The following is a 27770-nucleotide window of genomic DNA, read 5'->3' as shown; positions in this document are numbered from 1 at the left end:
TAAATTATACATCCCGTCATCTTTTTACTCGTGACAGAAGTAACAATTAATACAGCCCAGTCCGTAAAGACTTTCGGATGAAGAAAAAATGACTTAAATAATTCTTCGATTCGTCATCTCCACTGCCAGAAGTTGGCTCTCTGAAATCAGTTTTTGCCACACGACGCTGCAACCAGGCAGCAGACATGGGGAACCCGTTCCAGATGGCAAGCATTTAACTCAAATACATCTCACTCACCGGCATGTAGGGACTTGGCCGGCCGGAAAATACGTAGGAAGTGTGAGAATGTGGCCAAGAGTCACAAAGTTTCCTGATTAGCGTCTCTTTGCTTCAGATGTAGCCTCCAGCTCAGTGAAAAGACGATGACAGCAGTGACAAGTGGCTTTTTACAAACCCAGCATTGTCTAACAAATGTAGGCAACCAGTCAAGAGATACAGGTCAGCAAGGTCAACACAAGTACCGATACAACACAACTTCTCGGTTGTTATACAACGAACAATCAACAAGTAACATGGAGATGTGTCAAGCAAATCCTCAATGTACAGCAGCATGATAGTGCACAACAGACTGGGTTTAAACTAACGGGTGTGGATTTGTGTAGAAAAGCATCACTGCTGTTGGTAAAAACCTTTTTATCTTTGAAAATAGCATTCTTTCTTGTTTTTTGAATGGAAAGTGTTAACTCACCACCATTTACAAAAAGGTTTTCCCCAAACCTGAGGATGAAAAAGGTTTCTTTTCTTATTTTTGATTCCGGTATAAACATGAAAACTATGTAGCATGAAAAATATGACTTGTCAGGTTTTTTCACCTAACATCAGCAATATTTTCTTTTTTTTCTACCAGTATCAGTGAGGTTTATTTTTTGTGGAACAGCAGTGATTAAATCTTCTGCAGGTTTTCTGTAAACCTGGCCATCAGTTCATTCAGAATATACAGACTTTTGTCCAGTTACAGCTCTGCTAACTTCCTCTGCATTTCAGTCGGCTGTGAAAGATATGTAATAAGGAAAGGGAGAATTTCAGGTGTCCTGAAGTCTGCCCCAGCGAGGGGATGAGAGAGACGAGTTACAGCAAAGGTGGCTGAAAGTTCAGGTATTGCATTTAATGTGAATCGATCCCCCGGATGTTAGAGACACTTGGCACAGGTACAACAGCAGTGGTGGGTGATGTGTTGAATCATCGGAAGCTGTCCAGTCCAACAAGAAGGGAGGACCGGCACTTTGCTGACGATCCCATCAAACATTCAAGTTTTATATGTCCGATCATGATAAAATCCACGAGCATCCGCGTCAGTCAGAGCGTCTGCACCAGCACGGGGAACAGCAGGGAGAGGTGCTCGGCGCCTCGGATCGGGAGTTTGTGTGTTGTGTAGAAGTGGATGACTTCCGGTATGGTGTCGAAGGGAGGGCTGTTCTGTCCCAGCACGTACTTGCCGTCTTTGCACTGGGTGAACTTCATGTGCATGAAACCCTGGCAGCTCCTGAGAGGAAAAGGAAGGAAAAAAAAACAGGAAGGATGGATTAAGAAGGGAAGGGAGGCGGCAAAAGAAAAAAGAGATCCGAAGTGAGAAAGACGTGCGGACAAGGGAAGAAGGGCGACATGAAATGTGGGGCACATCAAACACCACGCTGCCTTCCACACATTTTGTCACATAATGACACAGTGGAAGTGACAGCTGGGATATATGTTCACGTCATTTCCCTGCACTCTGAGAACGCGAGTCTGACCAAGATTTAACGGCGTGTCACAAATTAGGAAGGGAGGGACATTATGATGGATGAACGAGTGATGTGAAAAGCACACGGAGGGACGCGAGAAGGAAAACGCTGGACTGTGAAAGTGTGGCTGAGCCGAGAGAACCACACTGGTCGCCTCCCTTTAAGTGTCGGGCAGCCGGGACAGGACTTCCCCTTTAAGAGCCAGACAGTCGGGATGTGCGTCTAATTATAGAAGCAGAGGGAGAGACGAGGGCTGGAGCCGGTCACCGTAATTGTCATTGTTCTAGTAAACCAAATTAAAATTTGAAGTGCAGTGAAACCAAAAACACTGGCTGTGACTACAAACAGCCAAACAACAGACAGCGTGCGACCGTCCCACCGGCCTCGGGAGCACAGAGGCTTCGTCACGTCAGCGCTCACAGCTGACAGCACGCTTTCATCCACTCCCATTTGTTTTGGGGAGTCTTTGGATCTCGTGCTACATTAGAAGCTCCATCATAAATATTCATGTTGGGTTAAATCTGGCAGGTCTGTCTGACTCACTCTTCATTTCGTCTCTGTTGAACAACCTTCGTCATTCCTCCCATTGTCCCCATTACTGTGTAATCTTAATATGCGGCGGGTGTGCTTCACTTTTTCCAAGGAACGCCCAAAAACGATGCTTTGTTAATTTTATACAACGGAGCTGATAGCGGGTGTTATCGCACAAGCTGTCCTTACCGAAGGGTACACTGACATCATGGAGGTGGTGTCAGTATCTTATAACAATGGACAAACCAGTCACAACACCCTGATAAAGACTTAGTTCCATTTCTTTATAAACTAGATGCAGCCATGATAAAGAACTTTCTGGGGACATTAAAGCAGACCTATTACACTTTGTCATTTTCTTCCTTTCCTACAGTGTACGTTCATGTTTGTGTTAAAGAGCTCTCAAAGCTAGAAAGGTCAAGGTCCACACCAGTGGAAGCTCCTCTCTCCCACAGAAAGCAATGCTCCTGAAACACCTCATCAGTAGTCCCGCCTCAATTCTGTGGCTTTGTGACATCAAACTACATCATGGAGTCACACATTTGCCTAATTTCAGCCTTGCTGCTAGTTTGGCATGTAAGAATTGATTTAGCACATCAGCTCTGTTGTTGTCAGCGGTGCTGGGTCAGCATGTGTGGGCTGACCAATCAGAGCAGACTGGGTATTTGGCAGGAGAGACAGGAGCCACAGCCGAGTGTTTCAGACAGAGAGGCAATACAGTGGTTCAGCAATGGACAGTTTGAGAAAACGATGTTTTGTTTTTTTGTTTTTTTTTTAGCAATAAAGCATAGAGCACCTATTCTAGTAGTTACCTGAAATAAAAATATGAACCTGAAGATGAGCACAACATGTGTCATGTACAGGACAATTCTAATAAGATATTGTTTTTCTTTTATGATAACATTGTGTTCCCAAAATTGCTGATATCTGAGAATATGGCAGAAATTCTTGTGACAAGGTACAAAGGGCCAAGAAATACAATGATCTAATGAACATTTAAACCACATCATGTAAACTATTGTGCTTGGAGGTAAGAGCCACAGGATTAACGTGTCCACCGCTCACCTGGCTGTACTGTACTTTACTGTACTGTATTGAACTATACAAGCTTTCGGTGTACAAGACAAATAATGCAGGAGCATGTCTGATGCCTCGAACTATGTGCTTGGACCCTATTTGTACTGTCGCTGAGGTCTGGTGCTGTTCTGAGCATTATTTGTGGCAGTTTCTTGGTTGGAGGCATAGACTGCGGTGTCTTGTTATCGTGTGGTCTATTCTTAGGTTGCTAAAACAACATAAGCTAGCGGTTTCTGACCGCTACCTGATCTCTCGAGGGGGGGTCTTACTTGATGTCACTGTGTGTAAGACCATGGATTAAACTTACGCCGGAATATCCCTTTAAGCTGATTAAAGATCTAGGTGGCTTCAACTCTTTTCAGATTGTGCCATGCTGTTCTTTGTTTTGTTAAGACTCTGAAGGTCTACGTCAGCATCAGACTGTTCCAGCTTCCAAACAGCTGAAACAGTGTAAGGCTGATAGATTTAGTTTGAGATATTTCTCCTTCCAAACCCCAAATGAGCCAGCTGGGGAACAAGTGCCAGTGGTGACCTTGTTGCTTGAGCAAATGTGCGTGCGTGCGTGTGTGTGTGTGTGTGTATGTGTGTGTATGTGTGTCAAAGTCACTCTACTCATGTAAATGAGTAATGCATGAGCTTGTTTATATGTCAGCACAACACTGTGACACTCCTGCACCCCCCCTCCTCTCCCTTCCCTCCCTGATTCCCTTCTTGTGTGGCCCACAGAAGGTAATTCATATTCATTAGTGATTATGGGGAGGATGATGTGTGCACTGGAGTGTGCTCTACCTGCCTGATTACCACTTAGAAGGCCCGCTGGGGCCAAAAACGGGAGGCCACCGAGAGGGGCCAAGGATGGGGTGAGGACAGAGCGATGATGGGAGAGCAGTGTGTGGCCGGGACGATGGATCACGGCGGTAATTATAAGCGAGAGATTTGACCAGATAAGCAGTATTGTGCCCTGCAAATGAGTATCGGGAGAGGAATCAGTGCTGCAGTGATCTTGAGCGGGGCCGATGTTGGAAGGGAGGGAGGGGGAGAGAGGAGGGAGAGACAGATGGAGAGGTGTAGACACTGTGATATGAGATCGGTAGCTCAGGTGGCTTCATACACACTTTGCACACAATCCCTAGTCGAACAGCAGATATAGATGGGGATGAGAAAAGTGCAATTAAATTGTAAAGCTGCGGATCAGAGGACGATATTGAGTGTGTACAGGTATTTGCTTTACATGTTAGGTCGATGTGCGTGTGCGTTGAGTGTGTCTGTATGTGTGAATCCCGAGTCTTACCGTAGGGACAGCGAGTAGTCGGAGCGATTGGTCTGACTGTTCCTCACCAGGTAGCTACACTCTTTACACAGCGTTAACAGCGACTCTGCCTCCGAGCGTGACAGCGAACCATGGTACCATCTGATACACAGAACACATACATACACAAAATCAGATATGATGCAAGTGGTAATGTAAAGTGTGATTCAAACATACTCTCAAACTTTACTGATGGATGTTTCTAGCAAAGAAACTAATTGATTTGATTCCAAAAGTTGATAATTACATCAGTACATCTTAAGATTAGCCCTCTACAGTGTAACAATGTTCATAGGTGCAATGATCATACAAGTGGTAAGTCATTAACAGTATTAATGTTTCCAAAGCTTAATATTTGAGATAAAAGAAAAAATGACTTCACTACACTATCTAATTCCAAATAAGAAATAGCCTCTCTGGAGTATTTCCAGTGTAGCGTCTGTGGCACAGCAGTGCTTTGAGCTCGATATTCAATTCAGTATGCTGACCGGCTCAAAATGACAATGCTAACATGCTGATACTAAATAGGTAATGTTTACCACATTCGCATTCTTCAATTGAGATTATCCACATGCTGATATTTTCCAATTAGCCGAAAACTCAAAGTACATCCCAAGAAAGATTATCAAAGTCATTATAATTCATATTACTGTGTTCATGGTATCTGTTTGTCAGTATTATCTTTTACATTTTAACATCTCTAATCTGATCCATGTTGTGTAGCAATCTATGTTATAGTTTTTGAGATGTTTAACTCAAAACTACCAATGTCAAACTCATTGTGGTACCATAGAAAAAAACAGTGGATTCACCATGTAGTTACAGAGAGTTATGTAAACATCTCATGGCAATCCATCGACAAATTAAGGATAATTAGGATATGTCAGTCGGGATGACCAGCGTCGTTATCAGTGCAACAGACAGAACAACATTCCCTCAAGTGTGGCTAAACATGCAGGTACTGTTCCACCAACGCACAATAAAAAATATCATACGACAGGACAAAACTGTTAGGGAACAGAATCAGTAAGTGACATATATTTTGGCATGATGTTGATATTTTCTTGGACACATCCTGGCCAGGTGCACTGAATGCTACAGGTTGACAATGACACTGTTTCGCTGTTTAAAGCAGAGCTGAAGACAACCTCATTAGAAATCACCAGGGAGTAATGGAGCATAATAATCAAGTGAACGCTGCGTGTGTCGCGATGGTGCGCATGTGCAAGTGTGCTTAAGGGGTGTCGTGTGGCTGGATTTCATTAGTAAAACGGCCTTTTATGTGCACAGAAACAGCACATAAATAACACCAATGATGTCTGAAATTACAAGACCAAAGTAAATGTGTGTTTTTAATGTTCTGACTTAATTAGTTCTCGTTCTAACCTTTCCGCAGTTCTGTAAGCTCTGATGAGTGCTGCTTAACCGAAACACATAACCGTTTGGTTTTAATGTGTCCACGCCCCTTAATGGATCAAAGTGGGGCAATAAAATGGATTTTTGGCTTAATTTGTGGGATGCAGAACCCAGTTCTACCTCAAAAATTCCAAACCACTTTAAGCACGACAGCCATGCAGAGACATTTAAAGCCTACAGTGATTACTAGGATGCGCTAATTTTATTCACATGCACATATTAGTTCCATGATCCAGGTTTGTTTGATACATTTAAACTCTGTAAGTCAGAATAATGCTAAGTCCTACTTGCAAACATCCAATCTTGCAAAGCATTGTGGGTACAATTTGATTCCAGCTGATGTCGAGTCATACAGACCAGCACCATCACTGCTATTTATCATCTAGGACAGGGCGATTTCGTAATCCTGTATCATATTCGAGATAATTACATCAATGGTAACCGAGACCATCAGTCATTGGGCGCATTTACATGTGCATTAGCGTCCTGGTCTCGAGTCTTATCTTGTTTTCGATCATACTGGGGACATGGCGTTTACATGAAACATGAACAAACTGGTTATTCGTATCTCTGTTTGTGTCATCATATCAGTACCCAGGTGTCTGATTGTCTAGCTGCATGTGTGCCTTGATCGCTACCCATCTCAGCCACTGTTCTGCAAGTTCATAAACCAGGAGAAGGTGTCGAGACACCACATTATCCTGGTTTTTATCTGGGTACTCCACAAGACTCGATTTGCGGTTAGCGACGTTACTTGTACATAAATCAGTAGTTTACTTCTTAGCGAGGTACGTCGCCATGGTAACTGCACTCCTAACCTGCTCCGGACCGCGTTAAGATTGAGATAACAGATCGACACTTATATAAGCACCACCTTCTGTCCAGTAAAGTCTATGGAAAATGGCAATATCATTCATGTTAGATCCCGTAGAGCTCGTTGAGGGATTGTGAGAGGTGCGCTCCTGTGTAGGAGGGCCGCCTACGATTTCCTTCACTTAATTTTCTTTTCCTGTTGGCTGCGAGCAACGTTAAAGCCATTTCACTGTGCTTTTCTTTTTTTATACTGATGTAATCTTACAACAGAGACTGACTGAAACACTAAAGCCTTGTTCTTGCTAGAAGATACAAAAGCACCGCTCTGAATAATGTTTATAGATGTTTTTCCGATTTGCTCTCGGAGTCCATTTGACAGTGCGGTGTTGCAGCTGAAAGTATAAAAGCTAAAACTGTCACAAGAATTCATCCCAGGAAGACATTCATTTGACGGAATACACAATAATGTGTCAAATTTATGTGGAGGTGATATTGTAAGCCTGTTAATTTATGCATTCGCACAGTCTGCAATTCTTCGTCCTTCCGATGCTTGGCAGCAACAACCGTGTTGCTTTTAGCCGGGATTATCTGTTTAATTTCTTCTATTTGTCTAATATCACAGCTCTGAGTATTCTGCTCTGCAGTCAGAAGACCTGTGCTGTCTATGTTTGTGACTGGTCATCTATTCTGCTGCAAACACCTCCCCTTTACGTGAACGCATTCATATATGCTACATGTGGAAAACCTGGCTGACTTTTAATAATTAATAATGGTGTGACTGCTTAGTGCGACTGCTGGGGTCAGCGATGCCAGATAACGGAAAGATATCCTGGATAACTTGGTTGCCTGGTTGTATCCATGTGTCTCGATCTAGGTTATGTCGTGCCAACACATACCCAAGATACTCCAAAAACCTGATCATAACCAGAGTGCGTGTAAACACACTCATGACCAATGAAGAGTCACTGAATACCAAAGCATGTATGCTTCTTAATCTGATTAACCCTTAACCAGAGCGCAGCCTATACGCCTATACAGAGCAATGTCCTGAAGTAACTCCTGTGGATTTAATAGAAGACTGCATACATACACCTGCTTCTCCAGAGGCAGAGTGGGGTCCACTCTCTCCCCCACCATGTTGAGGCATTCCTGCGGCATCCGAAACTTCATCCCCCCTCCAGCGAGCGGGCTGGACCTGGGGCCCGGAGGACGGAGCCGCTCTGTGGGCGACGAGGAGCGGTCCCACTCTGCGCCATCAAACTGCACTGTTGGCAGAGGAGGAACAGAAAAAGTGAGTCACGGTATTTACACAGCGCTATAATCAAAAGGGATTAAAACACACAGCCTGACTTGGGCAAACATCGGACATCCGGCTATTGCAAAGCCACGCATGCAGCAGCGGGACCTCTCCTGGACGGGTCAATTTAGAGGATGGCAGGTCTCGGCCTGACAGACCGCAAAACCATCAGCATCGTCACAAACACCAACGTCAGCATTTTCATGAGACCCCCAGGGTCGTATATGTCTTGGTCTTCCAGAAGACTGCACTGCAGATTACTTACAGACTGAAGTGTTTACATCTTTCTTGTCTGATTTTGGTGCGATTGAATGTACAGAACTTTACTTAACATTACATGTGACACAGCACTTAGTGCCCTGACACGATCGTGGCTGACATCCTAATTTAGAGAGCTTTTCATGCATGGCTGATGCAAGAGCAGAATATGGTGAGAAAGGGGGTGCATTCAACCCAAAAAAAAGCAGACAACTCAACAACCGCAACAGGCAGGGAGAGATGCAGGTGGTGCAGCTGCAGGCCGCTGGGGGTTTGGGATGGAGGTAGAGCAGATGTAGGACAACAGCTTGGGTCATGAGGGTCAGGGTGACTGCATGTGTGCCTGTTTGTGGTGATAAGGGACGGCATGGCGGCGGCGGTGGTGTGTGGGGCGGGGGGGGTTTCAGGGCGGGAGGTCACCTTGCTCTCTGATGAGGTGCTCCTCCTCCAGCTGACCCACCGGGGCAGGCCAGGGCAACTCCGACAACTCCCTCATGTCTAATGAAGAAGGGGGGGGGTGGCGGGGAGGAGGAGGCGAGAGAAAAAGGGAGCGACAGAGTGAGAAAACAGCAGAGTGGTCGGAAAAAAGTTAACGCAGGGGAAGACGTGCGAGAGAAGTGGTGATAATTAAGAAGCGAGACTGAAATTCAGGTGCGAGATGTTAAATGTGTGACTTAGCGAGACGTGAGATGTGGCGGAGGTGCAAAGAAAGGGAAGCTCTGTTGAGGGGGATGTGGTGTCATGAAATGCAGTTAACCACACCTCTGGTCCTGAAGTAATACACTCTACCACCCGTCTCCTCACTTAATCACACTTGTGGAAAAACACATTATTGGTTTTCGGGCCCTATATTTGCGGTCATTTATCACAAGCAATAAGAGCAATGGAACGCGATGAAACTGAAACAGGAGAGGACGGGAGAAGTCGGAGGCTGAATTATTTATAGTCATCCGAACAAAACCACCTTAAGAAATTGTCAGGCAGCAGCAATGCAAACAAAACGTGACTTCTTGTGCGCTCAGCCCACAGTGTGACAGAGGAGCTGAGGAGCGCGGGGGCAGAGTAATGCTCTGTTCACTGTCCTACCTACAGTACAGCAGGAGAGCGGCAGAAGGTGCACTGTGAGAAAGAACGGAAAATAGCTCATTATCTACCATGGCAGCCAGCCATCTACTGTAACAGTCTTACACACGCGCATTATGCGATTTGCCGTCTTCACACCTACATTTAGCTCCTGCTCACAGCGAAAAAGGGATTACAAAACAAATAAAAGGAAAAGAGGGGTGACGTCTTAATGAGCTGACAAATCCAAAGACCCCCCAGGCCTGCGACATCAAAGGCCATTTGAATGGGCGTTTGGGAGAGAGACCCAGGCTGTACGTACATGCCTCTCGCCCTCCCTGGTTAATTATTGAGCAGGCAGACACACTCCGCCACTTTCTCTGGCTCTCCGTGAATTATTGATGCATGGCGCAGCACAATGGCCCCATCTGGAGCGGGCTGCACCTCCGCCGGAGCCAGGATTAACGCGTGGCCTGGCACCCCTCAATGGGAGACATGCACGCAAACACAATAGCACACACACACACGCACCTGACACCCCGAAACACCAGCACCGCCACACTCCGCTGCCTGTCCGATCGCCACCCCACCACATTTCACACCTCTAAGTCTCAAGCAAAACTGAGAGAGGCACAAGGAAGGAGTGAGGGGTGTAAATGAGAAGCACACGAAAGCAAGTGAAGGGTAACAAGAAAGAAAGAGAGAGGAGAGAAAGAGAGAGAGAAAATGGAGACAGCCAATTTATTACAGATCAGAAATGTGCTCAGCCATCTGAGCACGAGATAAGCTCAGGTAGTGGTGTTCGACAGGCAGAGGAGAAAATTCCATCATATTCCTCTCTTGCTACACTAGTTTGGGTGGCTGTTGTCCATCTTAACAAGTCAAATAAAGTAAAAAGGAGGAGGAGGTTTTTGCTCTCCACTTTCCTTCAGTTCATTTAACTCAATTCGCTAGACTGAAGCAAGGCACATCACAGGTAGTTAAGTGCATTCATCCCGCATCCGGGCGGTAAATCACTCACTGATTGGATGAGTAACAGTGAAAACCAGAAGATGACTGGGTCCAAGACTGAAAGCTTTCTGCTACTCAAACACTAAATTAAAGTCACTAAAACAAGTATTTCACTGGGCTGGAGATACATTAAAAAAAGAGATCAACATTTTTGAAATTGACGCTACATGGAAGTGGAATTCCCTGCAAAAAACATACACCGGACCAATAAGCACCCCTAACTGATGGATTCCATTTAAAGCAAAATCTTAACCCCATTGTCATGAATCATTTTGGCTTGTCAAAGCAAGAGAGCCACAGGTGTGATCAATAACATTAATGACAGCTCCATTCTTACCATTCTTATTCATACCAGAGCCCTGGGACTAGCTCACCTAAACAGAATGCAAAACTTCATTTGCATAAATGACAAAAAATGCAGAGGTACAAAGCTTCTTGAAACTCAGCAAAGTTCCTGTTAAACTTAGTCTGCATTGCACTGTAAGCTGAAATCATCAGACTTGTGGCAGATTTTTCTGTCTCTTTGACTAACGTTGTGACCCGCACGCGAGCGCACAAAAACAGAGAACAGAGACATCTAGTAGCAGCCAGACATCAAACAGAAGACATTTGTCGGTGTTACTGTGTATTTTTGGCTGTGTAAGCTCTCTACATAGCTCAGGGATTTGGTGTAATGTGCTGATAAATGTGCTAAATGTTAATTCGCAGTGTTAAAATGCTGTTGCCCTGTGTGTCACAGGATGAAGCTTTCCACTATCTGTCAGAATATATCAAGAAATCCATTTTCACATTATACTGAGATTAAAACCGTTGACTTTTCCTTTGATTTAGGGCGACCTCTACTAAACCCGCAGACTCTCCCAAGCCAACTAGGGCAACACACACATAAATCACAAAAGGCTGAATACCGGGCTAACACACAAACACACAATTGCACCATGACAGTCATTCACTTGCAAGGGAACATCTGGCTCCCATTCACTTCTAATGTGAACCTGTGGCTCTGTCCAGCAAAGAGGGCTGTTAGTGCTCCGCTTTGTTCTTCCATACGAGACACTGGGACTGAGACACTAATGGTTTTATGGACAAAAGCCCCACTCTCATCAATGCTGACAGCCGATATTCATGATTAAAATCTACTAAACTGGATTCATTACATATGTTGAAACAAAGAGCCTGTTTTTCATCAGTTTCACCCCCGTTTTAACCCCTCTGATGAAACAGGTGACAGCAATTGAGTAATTTGCAGTCTGCCAAAATCCCACATGTGCCTGGGAGCCTCAACTACCTGCTCACAATTATCATAGAATTATCTGTGGAAGAGACAAGGCTTTCCCCCTCTGTGCTGTGCACATCGACATGAGTGATGGATAACTGACTTTTCAAGCACACCAGCTGTTTTCTGTGTCCTCGTAATAAAGGAGGAGTAGACAAAGACAACAGAGCAGCTTCACTAGGTTCATTAATGAAGACATCTGTTTTTCAAAACAGCCCCTGCAACCCATCTTCTCCCTGCACACAAAGACCTTCCGCTGGGCTTAAAGGCCGCCGTAAGGACAAACAATTAACACCTGATGCTGGAGGGGGTGAAAAAAAAAAAGTCATTCACACAAGTCGTCCTTTCACCATTTTGTTTTTAATCTTAAAAGCATCGCACATGGTTATTCTTGTCCGTGTATCCATTTCCCAGACATTCATTACATCCATTCCCCTCCGGCTTCATGCCGCTCTCGCCTTCTTTCTCTCTGTATTGAACACCTCTCTTTCTTCGTCCCTCCTCTTTCACCTATCTTCCTCTAAGTGGGGCATTATCTCTTTTTCAATATTCCCCCGCTCCTGTCCTCTCTTGCCCTACTCCACTTCCATCATCCCTCCGCCCCGTCGCTCATATTGGTCGGGGAGAGAGGAATCACGGAGGACATGCCTTTTCATTAATGTCAGTGAGGGTTCAGGCTGAAGGAGAGGGGGAAGCAGCGAGGGAGGGAGGGAGAGGGAGAGGGAGAGGAAATGTGACAAAGAGAAGAAGGAAGCGAGGGTGAAAGAGAGTGAGAGCGCGACAAGAGTCCTTCCACTGTGCCAGTAAATTGATGAAGAGGCTGGTCAGATGGCCCCAGGGCCTACTTACAGAAACAGAGCAGCATCACACCAGAAATGAAAATCTAATTTTCTTGGCTCACCATGTTTGCCTGTATGTTCAAATACACAAAAATGCATTTTCAAGGACATAACACACACACACACACACACACCCACACACCCACACACACACACACACAAAATAGCTGTTGTGTATCTAGACAACCGGACAAAACAAGTTGCGCTTGCTGACCATCTGTCAAGGCAAGCGTTGCTAAAGTTTTGCTTCTGTTGTCACTAATACTTTGGAGCAGCCTTCAGCGTCCAGATAACAGCGCTATTTACACAAGAATGGATGAATCAGTCTAATGATATGGAAGGCCTTCTTCAGAATTTCTTAATTTTACAGCCTTTGTGAGGCTATTGTGCTTTGAGCTGCAAACTAACATCAGCATGCTAACAATGTACAGTGACAATACAAACACGCCAGTGTGCATCAGATCAAGATTAACATGTTCAGCATCTTAGAATAGCACGCTAACATTTGCCAGTACAGCAGATGGAATGTTAGTTTTGCTGGTATTTGGTCATAAACCAAAGTGTTGGACAAATTAAAACTTGTAGTGAAGCGACTGACAAAGCTATTACAGCTCGGGGGAGGGAGACACACTTCATGACACTTAACTCAACAGTTGTCAGGGCAAATCACTCAAAGTCAGAATGAGGTAAAGGATAACAAGGCTTCAGGGGGCCTCCACTAACAATCTTTAGCAGTTTACATGTATTGATCAGCTTTTTACTGGCCAAATGTGAGCAGATTGTAACATTATGTGAGCGGTGACACCTTCTCCGTCTCTCTCGGTTGCCTATACAAGCCTGTGGACAATTTTGTTTTGGTTGTTTAATGCTGCTGCACTGAGGATTTCTTTGTGAAGGACTTGGGTTGGAATCTCCCGGACAGTCCAGAGGATGTCACTTTGTGTGCCTCGTCTCAGCACCTAAGCAGTAGCCAACATTAGTTTAGAAATGGAGTCTGTCAAACCACAATCTAACGAGCATAACCACAAGTTCCGCAGAGCCTGTTAAATGTCCTGTCGTTCTGCGAAGGCTTACAAAAAAAATTGTCCACCCTTTGGTGCCAACATTAATCTATTCGGGAGCTTCCTTCCACAGCACCCTGTCTCCTGCTGTGGCCTAATGAGCAGCTGCACTCGAACAAGTGGACGATAAGTGCTTTTGCTCAATGGCGCCATAATAGTAATTGCCAGGGACGGCAGTGTTATTCATTCACCTTCCCCATCAAGATTTCCAGCTGATTTGCAGCTCTCTCATCATGATGTGCCCACTCGTCCACCTTTAGACGGCCATCATCGGCAACAAATGGCTCAAAGCTGGGCTATAAAACTTATAAACACGAAACACCTGAAGCACTTATTGTTCTGTTCATTAGGTGTGGCCATCAGAGAGGAAATGAGATTGCGCCTTTCATTAGCTCACTAATTAGAGCTGAATGGCTGCGGGGACAATATCTCACTGCCGGACTGTCTATTGACTCCTAGAAATTAATGACTGCCGTAATTTGAGCTGGACGGTGGTGACCGGTGACAGCTTTCTAATGTTGTAATTAAACCCCACCGGACTACAAGGGTCCTGTCGCGTCCCGACTCCTCAGGCACCGCCACGCTCATCCTCACACGGCTGGACTACAAAACCAATGGAAAATAAAATACAATGATTCGGAGGCAGGCTTATTTTTGATACCATTGGAAAAAACAGGCGCATTATGCAGTATTCATCCCCGCGATTACATTTAAGCGCGGAGCTGTGAAAGTCCTAATTAGAGAGAGATTTTGCATGAACGAAACGCCCGCAAATCCACACACAATAAGCAACAGCAATCCACCCGACCAGCCCCTCCCACACACCCACGCTCATTTGTGCCAACGCACACTCAACGTCTTCTCACCCTTGAATTAGGGGCCCGATAATCAGAGCTGGAAAACCTAGCCGAGGATCCACACGTGTGTGCGTGTGCATGCTCCTGTTTGAAGGCGATGATGAGGGGCTGCTGGCAGATTGCGATGCCCCCTCTGCCCCCCTGTAGCGGGTTATCTGAGTGAGTGTGTCACATCCACAGGGAAGGGAGGGCTGCGGGGGCTGCCCTGTCACCGCTGGTGTATATATGTGTGAGAGTGTGTGGCTGTGTTCGCAGATGACTGATTGCACCCCGCCACAATGGCCCTGACTCCCCCCCTCCCCTTCTCTCCCTCCGACTCACCTCACCAGAGACCCCGACCATTAATTCTCCTCAACGCCCCTCCCCTCTGAAGCACCAGGACCCCAGAACACATCCAATGAGCTGCCACCAAACATACCATAACCTTGGAGGTGCCTCTCCAGCTAGCTTTCTCTGTAGCCTTTCTATCCATTTTCCCTCTCTCTCCCTCTCTCTCTCTCTCTCTGTCCATCTCTACCATCTTTCTCTGCCCCATCCTTGTCCTTCCCGCCTCTCCTCCCCTCCCTCACATGTGGCCCGTGCCTAGCAACGCTGAGTGGGTCTGGGAATATGGATTAAATGTGAGAATGGAAAATACTGTTTGTGTGTTTACACTTCACTGCTCTGGTCCGCTCAGACAGCACGCCAGCTCAGAGTGCTGACTCCAAATGGAAAAAACAAGGGGTCGGACAACTCGAGCCGCACAAGCGTTTTCCTCCAGCGCTCCCCTCTAATGGTGCTGTAAGCGCTACTCTGCACGAGTGTGTGGCACAAAGAGCGGAGGAAAACGACGGATGGAGCAGGAATGAGTGCTAAGTAGGTGAGAGGTGAGATTGGCTTTTTTTAAATTAACTGCCGCGCACCTCCTTTTGAAATCATCCCCACTCTCGGATAAGTTACGGCGTGTCTTTGCTGCCGCTCTGGTTAATGTGATTTGAGCATGAACACGGTGTTAATGGATATATCTGTGAGTGCGTGGTGTGCTGACCATGACTCTCTTATTAGCACCGGATCAGTCATGCACATGTAGGCATGTAATTAACTGAGAGGAGAAGGGGGTGGGGGGGTGGGGAGGGGGGGCACACACAGGACGGGAAGAGGGGAAGGAGAGCGGGAATGGAGGCGAGTGCACACGAGGCAAGGCTGATTTATTATCCCATCACCTTGACCTCGGTGACTTGGAGATGCAGCTCAATTAAGTCGAGTTGGCCCGGCATGCCTTACACTGATCCACTCCTAAATGACCCATCAGTCTGCCTGTGTTTCTCCCCTCTCTGCTTCTCTTGCCACTTATTCGCTCTCTCCTTCCAGTTATATTGAGTAGATGCAACATAATGGGATGGGATGTGACACGCGCTGTCAGACAAGTAAAAAATCATGCACTGAGCCAATTATTTCTAAAAACATACTGCGCGTGATGCTATGATTAAGGAAGAAAATTAACCTTGAGCTCTCTCGGTTTGTTCCCCCCGCTAAGATTCTCCTTATGGCGCCTACCGTATGTCTCTCGCGAATATAAACACACAAGACGTCTCTGTCAACTCTAATGATCATCTCGGAGGCTGTGGTAACTGTGGTCTGACATATGTGCGAGGGAGAGGGAAGAAAGAAATCAATAGTCACCAGAAGGAGTTGAAATGTGGTAAAAAAAAAAAAAAAAAAAATGGAGAGAGACAGAAAGATATGTGTCATTTGAGCTGAGACAGTGAAGGTCACAGCACTCTCCGTATCCTGCAGTAAGGCTTCGGAGATGGGCGGGGGGGCAGACACGACACTAAAGGTCAGGACAGTTAGATGAGTATTTCACCATGTCGCGTCAGCAGCAGGGCTCTCTGTGTGACCTTTACAAACAGCTCTTTTGGAGCCAGGTTTTAACTGTCTTCACTAATTCTACTGAATGATTCCCTTTCCGACAAAAAAAAAAAAAAAAAAAAAAGGCATATCTTGTGAGATGCCTTTTGGATTTTGCTGGTAACCCAGAAGCTCCCGGAGCTCCAGGAGATGTGATTCATCATTTCACTCAAAGGCACCGCCATACAATGGATGTCTGCCAATGTTTGGGCTTTAAACTGGGTGTTCTGCTTTTTCAGGCGCACTGTTGAGTCAAACGTAATGCCACGACCTCAGTTGTTGCCAAAAATATGACATTCTTGCAAAACGAGTACTGATTGATAAGGAAAGGAAGCATAAGGAGAGTTGAACACATTTATATGCAAAATAACCATTTTAGAACTATAGTTAACAGCGTACACAAACAGTTTTGTAACCTATTTTGACAGAAACGTCAATGACATGTTCCTGATACATCACTGAACATTAAATAACTACCAAAATTAACAAGTAGTTAGCTATTTTACTTGCCTGTTACTGAAATTACTGAGTGAAGTTTGGCTCTTACTAGCAGCTACGGACTCTTATTGTGAAAGGTAAGAACAGAATAAATCTGTCTGTCATGTGTTGCAATCATAGATTTGTACAACTGTGTGAGAGGAATAAAGAGTTCACTACTTTGGTTCAGACCACGGATCCTTATCCTCAAAGGAGATGTTCAAATTCATAACCCTTTTAGCCTACTTTCCCTTTCTCTGCTCTACTCCATGTCTATCGGGATTCAATTGGTTACATCTCTAGTTTGTTCAGTTCGAAATTTAGAACCAAAGACTAGTGAAAACCAAGTGTATGGAGAATCAACTCAACTCAACTCAACTCAATTTTATTTATAAAGCCCTTTAAAAACAGCTGCAGCTGACACAAAGTGCTGTACATAAAATAGGACATGAAATAAGACATATAAAACAAAGAACAATATAAAAACAATAATAAACGATAAAACAATGTTAAAATAATATTAAAGCAAAAACAGAAACAGAGTCTCATGCTGGATTAAAAGCCAAGGAATAAAAATGGGTCTTAAGACGTTTTTTAAAAACGGACAGTGAAGGGGCTTGTCTAATACATAACGGGAGGTCATTCCACAATTTAGGACCAGCAACAAAGAAGGCTCTATCCCCTCTGAGCTTCCGTTTGGCCCTTGGTAACTCCAGGAGCAGCTGATCAGCTGACCTGAGGCACCGGGCAGGAGTGTATGGGCGGAGCAGCTCAGAGAGGTAAGGCGGGGCGAGACCATTTAAGGATTTAAAAACAAATGAAAGAATCTTAAAATGGACTCTAAAGTGCACAGGCAGCCAGTGGAGAGAGGCTAAAATGGGAGTAATGTGCTCCCTCTTACGCGTTCCAGTCAGGAGGCCAGCAGCAGCATTTTGAACTAACTGGAGACGCGCCAGGGAGGACTGGCTGACTCCAAGATAAAGTGCGTTACAGTAATCCAGCCGCGATGTAATGAAGGCGTGGATTACTGTTTCAAAGTGCTTTTGTGCAAGGAAGGGCTTCACCTTTGCCAGCTGCCTAAGGTGAAAGAAGCTGGACTTAACTATTGCACCGATTTTAAAACCCAGGTTTGTAACTGTTTGCTTCCTGTAAGGCAGCAAGGGGCCCAAGTCAACAGGAAGTGGTTCACAAGAGCCACTGGGACTGAACACCATCACTTCTGTTTTCCAGAAGTGATGGTGAACCCATATAAACAGGTGTAGGAAGAGCTCATTACCAATCATACAGCCTGCGTGATTACTGTCATTATTTTCTGGTTACCTGCAAAAGCTTTGGAGATGTGATCCTTTTTCCATTCCCAGGGTTGGTCGTACTCATCGGCCGGCCTCTCGTCATCCTGCGGCAGCCTGCTGCTCTCCTTGCCCTCCTCCTGAGGTTCTCCGTACACCAGTCCCAGGCGCTGGCCTCGCTCGTCTTCGTAGGGGGTGTCGTAGAGCTGCACGCCGCCCCGCAGCCGTCCTCCTCCTGGGCCACGCTGGAGCTCTGTTGACGCATGTGCAAAACAACACAACTTCGTGATTTGACAAACACACATGCTCTAGATTTCTTTGGGGGGGAATGTGACATAAGGAAAAAAACAAAACAAGCAACGTTAAGAAATAATATTTGCCTGAAGCGATGAGGTTCCCCTGAGCACAGCACTAATATTATTCTGTTCTACAAAGTAAATCAAAACGCCTGTTGAGCTCTGACATGACTAGAATTAGAGGGAGAGAGACAAATGATGTTTGCACAGCTTGCCGTGGGCTCAGAATCTCATATAGGGGGGCTTAACGAGGCCTTGGGCTAGATGCTGAGTAGCAACACTGTAGAAAAAAAAAAGCCCAGCGCCACCCCCTCCCGCTGCTCTTGTCCATCCTGAAACCCCAGCAGCAATCTAGCACGGCTCACAACAGCATCCATGTTCCCATGTTAACGTTTTCATCAATTTCTCAGTGGGCTCCAGCCAAGGAATGTTTCTCAGCACCTGCAACTATTATGGAGGAGGAGGAGGAGTCAAATATGGCCATGAGATCAAAAGGATTGGAGATTATTGACGCAAGCAGGAGGATGAAATCTGATTTCTGAATGCATCAATAGGATCCACTAAGCTGCAGCGGCAGCTGCAATCAGCAATGGTGCTTTGATATGCTGACCTCAAAAATGTACCTTTTAAAGAAAAAGAGGTGGCACAGGGGAAGAAGGGGGAAAAAATGAAGGAGTAGGTATCTTTTTTGTACACAGCCAGCAGCCATGCAAAGGAGGTGCATCCATGTGAGAAGGGAACAGGAATAAATGGAAGGGTTCGCTGCTGAAAGGCAGAGCAAAACTTTAACCTTCACACGACAAGACACCGCTATTGGGCGGCCCTTTAGTCACCATGGCGACCGAGCGGAGGCCCTGGGGAAAGGCCCTGAGGTTATGAAGAAGAGGGTGGAGGGGAAGTGGAGGGAGGAGGAGCAAGGCGAGGGAGGGGGGAAAAGAGGAACAGGAGGAGAAGGAAGAGGAAAAGGAAGCTGCGAGGAAGGGTGATGGGAGAGGAGGACGAGGGAGGGAGGGGAGCCGGGGGGGTGGGGTGGGGGGAGTTCTGTCATCGTCTGATGTTAAGTCATTGAGACAGAAGCGCAGCGGGGCTGAATGCTGCTCTACCTGCGCTGGGAACCCGCAGTGTCACTGGCAGCCCGGAGATGGAGAAGATTAAGGCAGGGAGATAAAAACAGGCACGTAGGAAATAAAATGAGAATTCATAGGAAGCTTGATGGTGGAAAACACAGGCAGGAGGGGGGAGGAAAGAAAATAGCAATTTGAAGGAAAGATGACAGAGATTGAAGATTGAGGTGTAGGGCGACAGGGAGCGTTAAGGTGCACAGGTGCATGTCGGAGCAGGGAAACAAAAAACTGTTTATTACGCTGTAAGCACTGTCCAAAAAGCATACAGGTGTCTTTTCAGGACCAGTCTTTGTGAGAGGTAATTTTCTATTCCGATCGCACATCTGCCGTTTGCTGCTCTGCTTTGTTTTTTAATGAGCAGACTAGGACACAGACAGACAAAAGCAGGCAGACAGACAGCCCTGGAGTGACAGGCGCAATTCAAAGTCAATGAAAGAGCTGTGACAATGCTTTGCCATCACTGCTGCACATCCAGTGTCTCTGATGGCTTCATCTCGCTTCAGATTTTCTGAAGGTTTTCAAGGAAGGGATGCTCCACATTAAGAACTTCGTTTGACCACCAAAAAGGCAGCACAAGTGACGACGGAGAGAGCACAGGACATAAAATTCACTAAAGGACAGATTAGAGAGACAGCCAGACTCCCCCCTGGGCCAGAGAGAGCCCTCCAGATGAAGAGAGATAGAGAAATGGAGGGAGAGGAGGAGGAGGAGGGGAGAGCTTTTACACTAAATGACTGGGACAGAGCAGGGAGAGAGGGCCAGACAGAGATGTTACAGGAGGAGAGACAAATGGAAAACGATAGATGTGCGGCTAGATGATGTGGGAGAAAATCACGAGGGACGAGGGAGGTCTGAGACTGGATAGACACGTCTGAATGAGGGACATTTCGCGGGGCTGAGAGCAGCCTCAGCCTGTGATGATTCAGAAATACAGTGGAGTGGAGGGTTACAGCACTCCACTGTAACACCGTCTACTAACAAATGGAGTCATTACACTGGAATTACTGAGCAAAGCTGCCTTTAACAGCAGTGTTTTAGGAACAAAGAACTGGAAAATATGGAAGTAATGACATATTGATATAATAAAGAATAATAAGGCCATTAATTGTCTTAAAGGTGTTCATCAAAGAAATTGCGGACAGATTTTTACAGTAGATCCATGATATTATTACTACATATCTTATTCATGATTTGGTGAGGATGAAATGCAATAAAATTCCCTACTGTGACTGTACGTTAGGTGAGAGGTCTGACTTTCACCCTTCAGGTTGTCAACTTACCCTCAAATCACGAGGGCAATTCTGATTCATTACTTGTGTGGATGTGTGGGTCTAATAGAATGTTCAAAATGAAAAGCTTTTATTCAAAAAGAGAGCAGTAAAAGGAAACAGGACCATGGCTCTATGGTAACAATGTGGCTCAGTGAAACACTGTAATACTGATAATATACTGACTGATGATCAGTGTAATTCCACTGACCTGTTATGACCCTCTGGGCCTCATACGGCTCCATGTAGCCATTGTTCTCGCAGGGAACAGGTCCGAGATCTGGTTCCGGCCTGTGGTCCAAGCGAGCGTCGAAAGGGTCTGAATAATCTGTGTCGCCCGCCAACGGAGCAGACGGCACCACCTAAAGGACAAGACACACACTTACTTATGAAGAAGAACTGAGTTTTGTGACAGGACAGTAACTTTTGCCCGCTGGAGGGAAATGTCAGCAGCATCTTTTGATTTATATCTGAATGCAAACCAATTTTAATTAATGATCATTTCCATTGCTGATTAATCCGTTGATTATGATCTCCATTAATGGGTAAGTTGTTTGGTCTATAAAACATCAGAAAACAGTGAAAAATGTCCATCAGTGTTTCCCAAAGCACAAAACGATGTCCGCAAACGTCTTGTTTTGTCCTCAACCAAAAGAAAACCAGTAATTACTCACATTTAAGGAGATGGAATCAGAGAGTTTTTCACTTTTTCTTTCTTAAAGCAACATTACGTCACTTTTTTACATTAAAATAACAGCTTCAAAATCATGTTGATGGTACAGTGACTTGTAATAAGGTGAGTGGTGTGATGCGAGGGTGAGATCACAGCGTTAGATTTACCTCAACATACAAGTTGTCAACACACAACATGATGATGTCATGAGTTTTGTTTGTAGTTAGCACCAACATTAAGTCTGGCAACGGTTACAAACCTGGGATTTGTCTTTACAGCAGTTGTGTAACACTCAGAATCTGGGGGTGTGTGTGCACGAAATGCCAATTTCTGCATAACGTTGCTTTAAAAAAAATGACTCAAACCATTTAATCGACTATCAAAATGGTTGGCTGTTAATTAAATAGCTGACAACTATCATCAAATAACTCCACTGATTAAATGTTGCAGCTTTAGAGCAAAGAGAGAGTTGACATTTAAATCAGAGGCTGTAATGACTTTGGGTTTCCATCCAGCATTTTGTAAAAGCTCCACATCACATTTTTTTAAAAATGACACACTTGAATCTTAACATCCTAGGATCCGAGTGTGCACTTGGTAATTAGGAGAATTCTGTCAGCAATACATGTTTAAATGCCCAAAAGAAGGCGTGTTGCACAGACAATGGCTCATCAAGACCTGAGATGGAGAGCGCAGCGCTCTCAAAAAGCAATCACATCCTCACTGACTGGCACCTTAAATATGTGTTTGGCTGCCGAAGAAACGCTTCTGGAGTATCATCAAGGCACTAATTTGCACCTTTAGCATGTGCGATGCCATACCAGATCTATGTATATTCAGCAGCTATGCAACATACTTCCCTCTTAAAACCCTTTATGGAGCTGTGGTGTATCTTTGTTTCTAGTAAAAGCCACAAATCATCCTGTCTCGAGATAATTTGTTTTTTGGCTGGAGAGAGTAAAGAGGGAGAAGGTCGGCCGGTCGGGAGCATTTGTTCTTTCATGCAAGCACAGGAGGAAAACAGTGGTCATCTGGCACCCTGACAGCTACAAAGGCAGCCATATGGTCTCGCGCACACACACACACAACTTCATGTACACAAACGTGCACACAGATACATACACCCTTTGGGAAAGTGCTCTCTTCCCCTCTTTCTCTATCTGACAAAGGAAATTGCTGTCGCTTCCCAAATTCCTGCTCGGCATGCACACGCCCTCGCAAAAAAATCACACCCTAATCCCGTGTTGACTCTGTAACAGGTTACCTATCGATGCACGGGAATCTGCAATGTTAATCAGAGTGCGGATGTTCCCACAGGCCCTGGGAAATTAATGAGAGCGGGAGAGGAGAGGGAGCGGGGAAGAGAGGGGGCAAGCTATCGACTTGAGTTGAGACCATTACTTCAATCCACTTCAGGACTTTTTTCGCACTTGTGGCATTTTCCATGAGCGGAGTCATGGATTTTAACTGCAGAGCCGAAAAAACCCTGAAATACTCCTCGACTTACTCAGCATATGTGACCTGAATTAATGTGAAGACCAGCTCCTTGTAAAGAAAAAAACCTCTGCTCCTGCTCCAGTCACTCTCTCTCTTTCTCTCTCAACATCTGTTTGCCTTTTCTCTTCGCGGTACAACATGCAACACTACACAGACAGGAAAGCACTGCGGCTCTGATGACACAAACAGCACAACACTATGAATTATACCTCCCTGTGGCCCTCGGCTTATCACCATACGGCGTACTGTATACGTCCCCCAACATGTGCTCGTGCGGGGGTCTCTCTCAGCTTGCAAAACCAAACCCCATTTATTATTTATGGGAGGACATAAACTCGAGGGACTGTGACCCTCTCAGGCTCAACGGTCCGCTCAAACCATCAATAATTCTTTCCTCCAGCTCGGGGGAAAGGGAATTTATGTGGCGCACGGGATGTAATGTGATTTATGCAAACAATGCGTATTTGTGACACACATTACCAGTTGCTCGCTTTATGAAGTTTGATCAATAAAGCTGTCACGAAATGGGATGGGAGAGGGAAGTGGGAGAGTGTTTTTTTTTTTTCCTTCACCACTTGCTTTGCCTTCCCTTCATCCCTCCTTCTCCCACTTCACAAGCCAGGAACCACATAAATAACCAAATGTGTCACCACCTGCTTTTTGTTCTGAGCACCAACAGACAAAGAGAAACTCTTACAGGCTCTTGCTGGTCCTCTATAGAGATGGCACTGAGGAGGATCTTGGTGCGCCCCAGATCCTGGGAGTCCACTTTGATCAGTCTGTGTTTGGGAGATTTCACGTCCACGCTGGCCGTCTTCATGGGAGACCCGTACACGGGTGTGGCGGGGTCAGAAGTCCCGGACTCGCCCCTGGATCTGTTCTCTGAATCCTCGTAGGGATCCTCAAAGTCCAGGTCCCTCTGCAGCCTGTAGGCTTTGAGGATCTCGCTCTCTGTGTAGTCTGGTGTGGGCGGCTGTGGAGGCACCTTCCTGCTGCCAAAGCTCAGGTAGTCCTTCAGCCACTTGGCCATCGCAGCTCTGCTTCCAAAGGTGGCGGCTGTGTGGTGGAGTGAGAGCAGGAGGCTGCAGGGGGCAGACACAGGGGTTATTTCTTGACCTTAATTCTGATGAGATTGTGTCAGCTAGGGATTGGATTTGTGCGTTTCTCCAGAGCAGATGGAAAATATTTTTTAAAGTATTTTTCTGCTCCAAAAATAAAACCCAATCCTGATCCTTTTGATGATGATAATATTAATAACATTTGCACTGGACAACTTTCTCCTGATCACAGACCCACAATCAGCGCGCGTTTACATGCACTCCTGTGGCATTAAAGTACACCAGCAGCCGGGCTTTTACGCACCCCTTTTGTTTTACGCAGGGAGCAATAACGTCTGGCATCTGGACTTTGCCCAAAGGCTGCAATCACATTTCACACCCCTGCCATAAAATCGCGACGTTAACATGCTGATAAAAAATGGGAAAGTCATAGAAAGGGACCGTCAAAGCAAGGAGCTATCAAAGTTGTGTTAAATTTAAACATCTTATTTTCTTTCAGTCCGTAACTTAGCTGTCATTTAATGAAAAAAATAAATAAAATACGCCAATTTTCTTGAACTTCCACTCAAACCAACAGTGGGGTTTGAACAGCAGTGAGCGCAGCCAAGGCACAGCCACTTACCGACCCTGTTCAGTCCTTCAGCCACTTTGGATGCTTTACTCCGCGTTTCTTCATCTCGATCGCAATAAAAACGGCACAAAGAAGCGACAAAACCCTCCACTTTGCGCGTTTATCTTTTTTTTTTTTTTTTAATTTAAATTTCCCAAAAGGACGAGGGAGAAAAAAAAGGGCAGAGCAGCTTTTCTGGAACAAAACAGCAGCTCTGAGTGACGACTGACTGCAAACGTGCGAGTGAAGCGACTACAGCTCCGAGACAAACTCAACCGAGCGATTAAAGGGGAGGCGCTTCGGTCCCACAGGAATATCCTCCTGCTATTCCCCCTTTTCGCAGTCAGCCGACCGTTCATTCATTGAAATGTCTGCACATCACACCGTCTGCAACAAGAGACGCATCCTCTTTCAGAACCACTACAGCTGCATGTGTGTGTGGTGGGGAAAACAAATGAAGAAGCAGAAACTGGAGGGGGGGGAAGAAAAGAAGACATTCAGCTCGCACGACTGTGCTCCGAAAGATGTGCATTATTTATAATTCGCGTGACATCACTGGAGAATTTGTCCTGTTTTAGCTTCACTGGAGGTTTCTGAGGATTATTTTGCAGGGTTTTTTTTCTTTTCCTCCCCTTCCCCAGAAGAAAGTCTGACTAAAAGCCTGAAGGGTGAACAAAACTGCTCTGTCTGGTTTCTCATAAAAGGTGCTTTTGAGGAAGAAGAGGAATCCCATCATCCTCTGGGAGACGCGAACAGTGGTGTAGTGAAGTTTAGACTGAAGTGCAGACACAAAAACAGTCCGCCTCACCAAAAAAAAAACAACAACAACAAAAAAACAAGATGACAGAGGCGCTGACGCCTGCCCGCTCTGATTGAAAAGTGAGGTTTCGTTCCCTTTGTTTCATCCTCTCGTCAGAACGTGTTTCATCCTCTCACAGATGTCCCATTACCCAGGGCCAAAGCTGCTAAATTGGATTGTGTGCTACACTGAGCAAGGCCATCTGAGTCTGCGAAAACACCACAAATGCCTCTTTCTTTACAAGGCTCGTGAGCTCACGTTCTCCCAGGGGCGGGAGACTGGATGAGGTCATCCAGCTAGAATCCACCCCCCACAGCCATCATCCCACGAAGGCCTTAATATCCTTCTCTTTCCTGCCTGCCTCTGCTCCAGTGTTCACTTAGCGTCGGTTTCAGACCTAAAGGAGGGTCGTGGGGATCATAAGGAAGTCCCAAACCGTTTGTGAGGGACATCTGAAGTCACTGAGGTTGTGTCATCGGAAACATCTCGCGGGTCCCTGCAGTCCAGTGTAAATCAGTTATGGAGGTTAAGCCGTAAACTTAAAGGCTGGATCAATTTCATGACATCAGCCGATGCAGGCGCCTGTCAAATTCGTCTCAGTGGGAAAGAAGTTCTCCAGGGCTGAGGATCTGTTTTACATCTCCTTTCTGCACTAGTCCACCCAAAAAGATTGGTTTTAAATGGCTAACAGAACAAGATTGTGGGAACAACACAATCGTGTACAGTACATTGTGAGAACCAGTCATCATCATGTGGGAACAACATCAATATGTTAAGCTAAAGTTCTTAACTTCTGGGAGTGAGGTCCAGTCATTCAGTAAGTTGACAGGACAGAATAGAAGATCTTTCCTTACACAGTATGTTGGGATAAAAACTTCTTCCCCACATCTTAAAAAATTCCTCCTTTGGTTCTTCAGGGACTCAGTGCCTTTCCTGTGCTCCCCATCCTCCACCTTTCTCTGCCATTCTTTCCTACCTTTGCATTTTCATCCCTTGTCACATCTTTGCACGCACCAATCATCTTCCTACCCCTCCTCAGCCATACATTCCCCTTTTTCATCTGCAAAAGTCTTAACACCTCCTCTTCGACTCAGTATAACATATTGAGCATACATTTAATTTTTGTTTCCATCCTGGCCGGGCCGAGAGCCAGGACTGTGCGGAAGAAAAGATTGAAAGTGAGCAAGAGATGGAAAATCAGAGACAGGCAAGCTGTCACACCCGACACATGGGGAGCACAGGGGAGAGGAAAACAGAAATGGAAAACCGGGATCTCTTGCAGTGAGAGATAATCTCAGACAGGCAGACAGACAGGCAGACAGACAGGCAGACAGACATCTATAAAGTCATTGTGTTTATTCATGCATAGTAAACACCACTGCACGGGAGCCAAAGATTTAATTGAATCGAACAGAAACAACAAGGAGTTGTGAAATCATTCAGAGAATTAATAAGACTCCCTAATTATAAAGGGCTAAATATGGATGTGACATTTTCTCTGAACTTCACGCTTTCAGTTGCTGCTCCCCCCCCCCTCAATTTCCCTCCTTTAGAGGGAGGTAGACAAACATGTTGTCGAGCACCGATGACTGCAGACAGTCATGTGCAACTTGACATACACCAAACAAAGGCTCTCTGTCAAAACCATGAATATAATCTAAATACCATCATGGGTCTTTGAAAGGCTGGAAAAGAGGATTCACAGACTTAAACTGAAGGAGTAATTGATTTCCAGTGTCCTCTGCCTTGCATTTACTGCCCTCATTTGGTGGATGGTGTGCATTGCATGTATAATTCATAAACAACATGAAGGAGGTCTCTCTTAACTTCTTGGCTTACGAAAATAAAAACAATAGCTTAATTAGTGTGCATCAGTGAGAAGGAACTGGGCAGTTTAGATGCCTATTTATGAAAAAAACAGAGTGAGTTAATGTTATGGCCTCAGTAAAATATAAGTTTAATGGAGTATATGAGCTTATTAGCACCAAAAATAGCAGGTGAACATTTAAGCTAGCTCCACACTTCGCTATTTTGGTATTTCTCGCTCACCTTGCTCCTTTATCACAGTAATAGTGTTTACTTCCGGGTTCAGCTCTTCCAGCTTTGCCATTGGCGGCATACACTTTACTTTCGGTGATTGGCTCAGACGTCCAAAATGAGGAACTTTCCCAACAACCCCTTCGTGTTAAGTTGTGGCTGTAAGCTAGACGTGCTGCCGACAAAAAGACTGGCCGTCTACAAGATGACAGCTCCTTAACTT

At 45.4% G+C, this 27770-nt stretch overlaps 1 protein-coding gene across 4 annotated transcripts; it reads right to left on the bottom strand.

Annotated features, from left to right (window-relative positions):
* On the bottom strand, positions 1-27733 carry shdb (Src homology 2 domain containing transforming protein D, b). 4 transcript variants are annotated; one of them, XM_037115341.1, is made up of 8 exons: positions 24724-25134; positions 23741-24125; positions 21085-21235; positions 18217-18438; positions 8844-8921; positions 7959-8133; positions 4622-4741; positions 1-1484 (listed from the first exon to the last, which is right to left on the bottom strand). In XM_037115341.1, exons 2-8 carry the CDS (start codon positions 24071-24073, stop codon positions 1298-1300), a joined length of 1266 nt encoding a protein of 421 aa, XP_036971236.1. In that variant the 5' UTR covers positions 24074-24125; positions 24724-25134; the 3' UTR covers positions 1-1297. The 4 variants fall into 4 exon arrangements, with proteins under 4 accessions (XP_036971236.1, XP_036971235.1, XP_036971237.1 ...); XM_037115340.1 differs by lacking the exon at positions 24724-25134 and adding an exon at positions 27560-27733 and having other exon boundaries at positions 1298-1484; XM_037115342.1 differs by having other exon boundaries at positions 1298-1484; positions 24728-25148.
* Between the last annotated feature and the right edge of the window lie 37 nt (positions 27734-27770).

This window comes from Acanthopagrus latus, chromosome 11, assembly GCF_904848185.1.
Source record: "Acanthopagrus latus isolate v.2019 chromosome 11, fAcaLat1.1, whole genome shotgun sequence".
Lineage (NCBI taxonomy): Eukaryota > Metazoa > Chordata > Actinopteri > Spariformes > Sparidae > Acanthopagrus > Acanthopagrus latus.
Note: the sequence above shows the minus strand (reverse complement) of the source record. Positions and strands in the feature narration are given on the sequence as shown.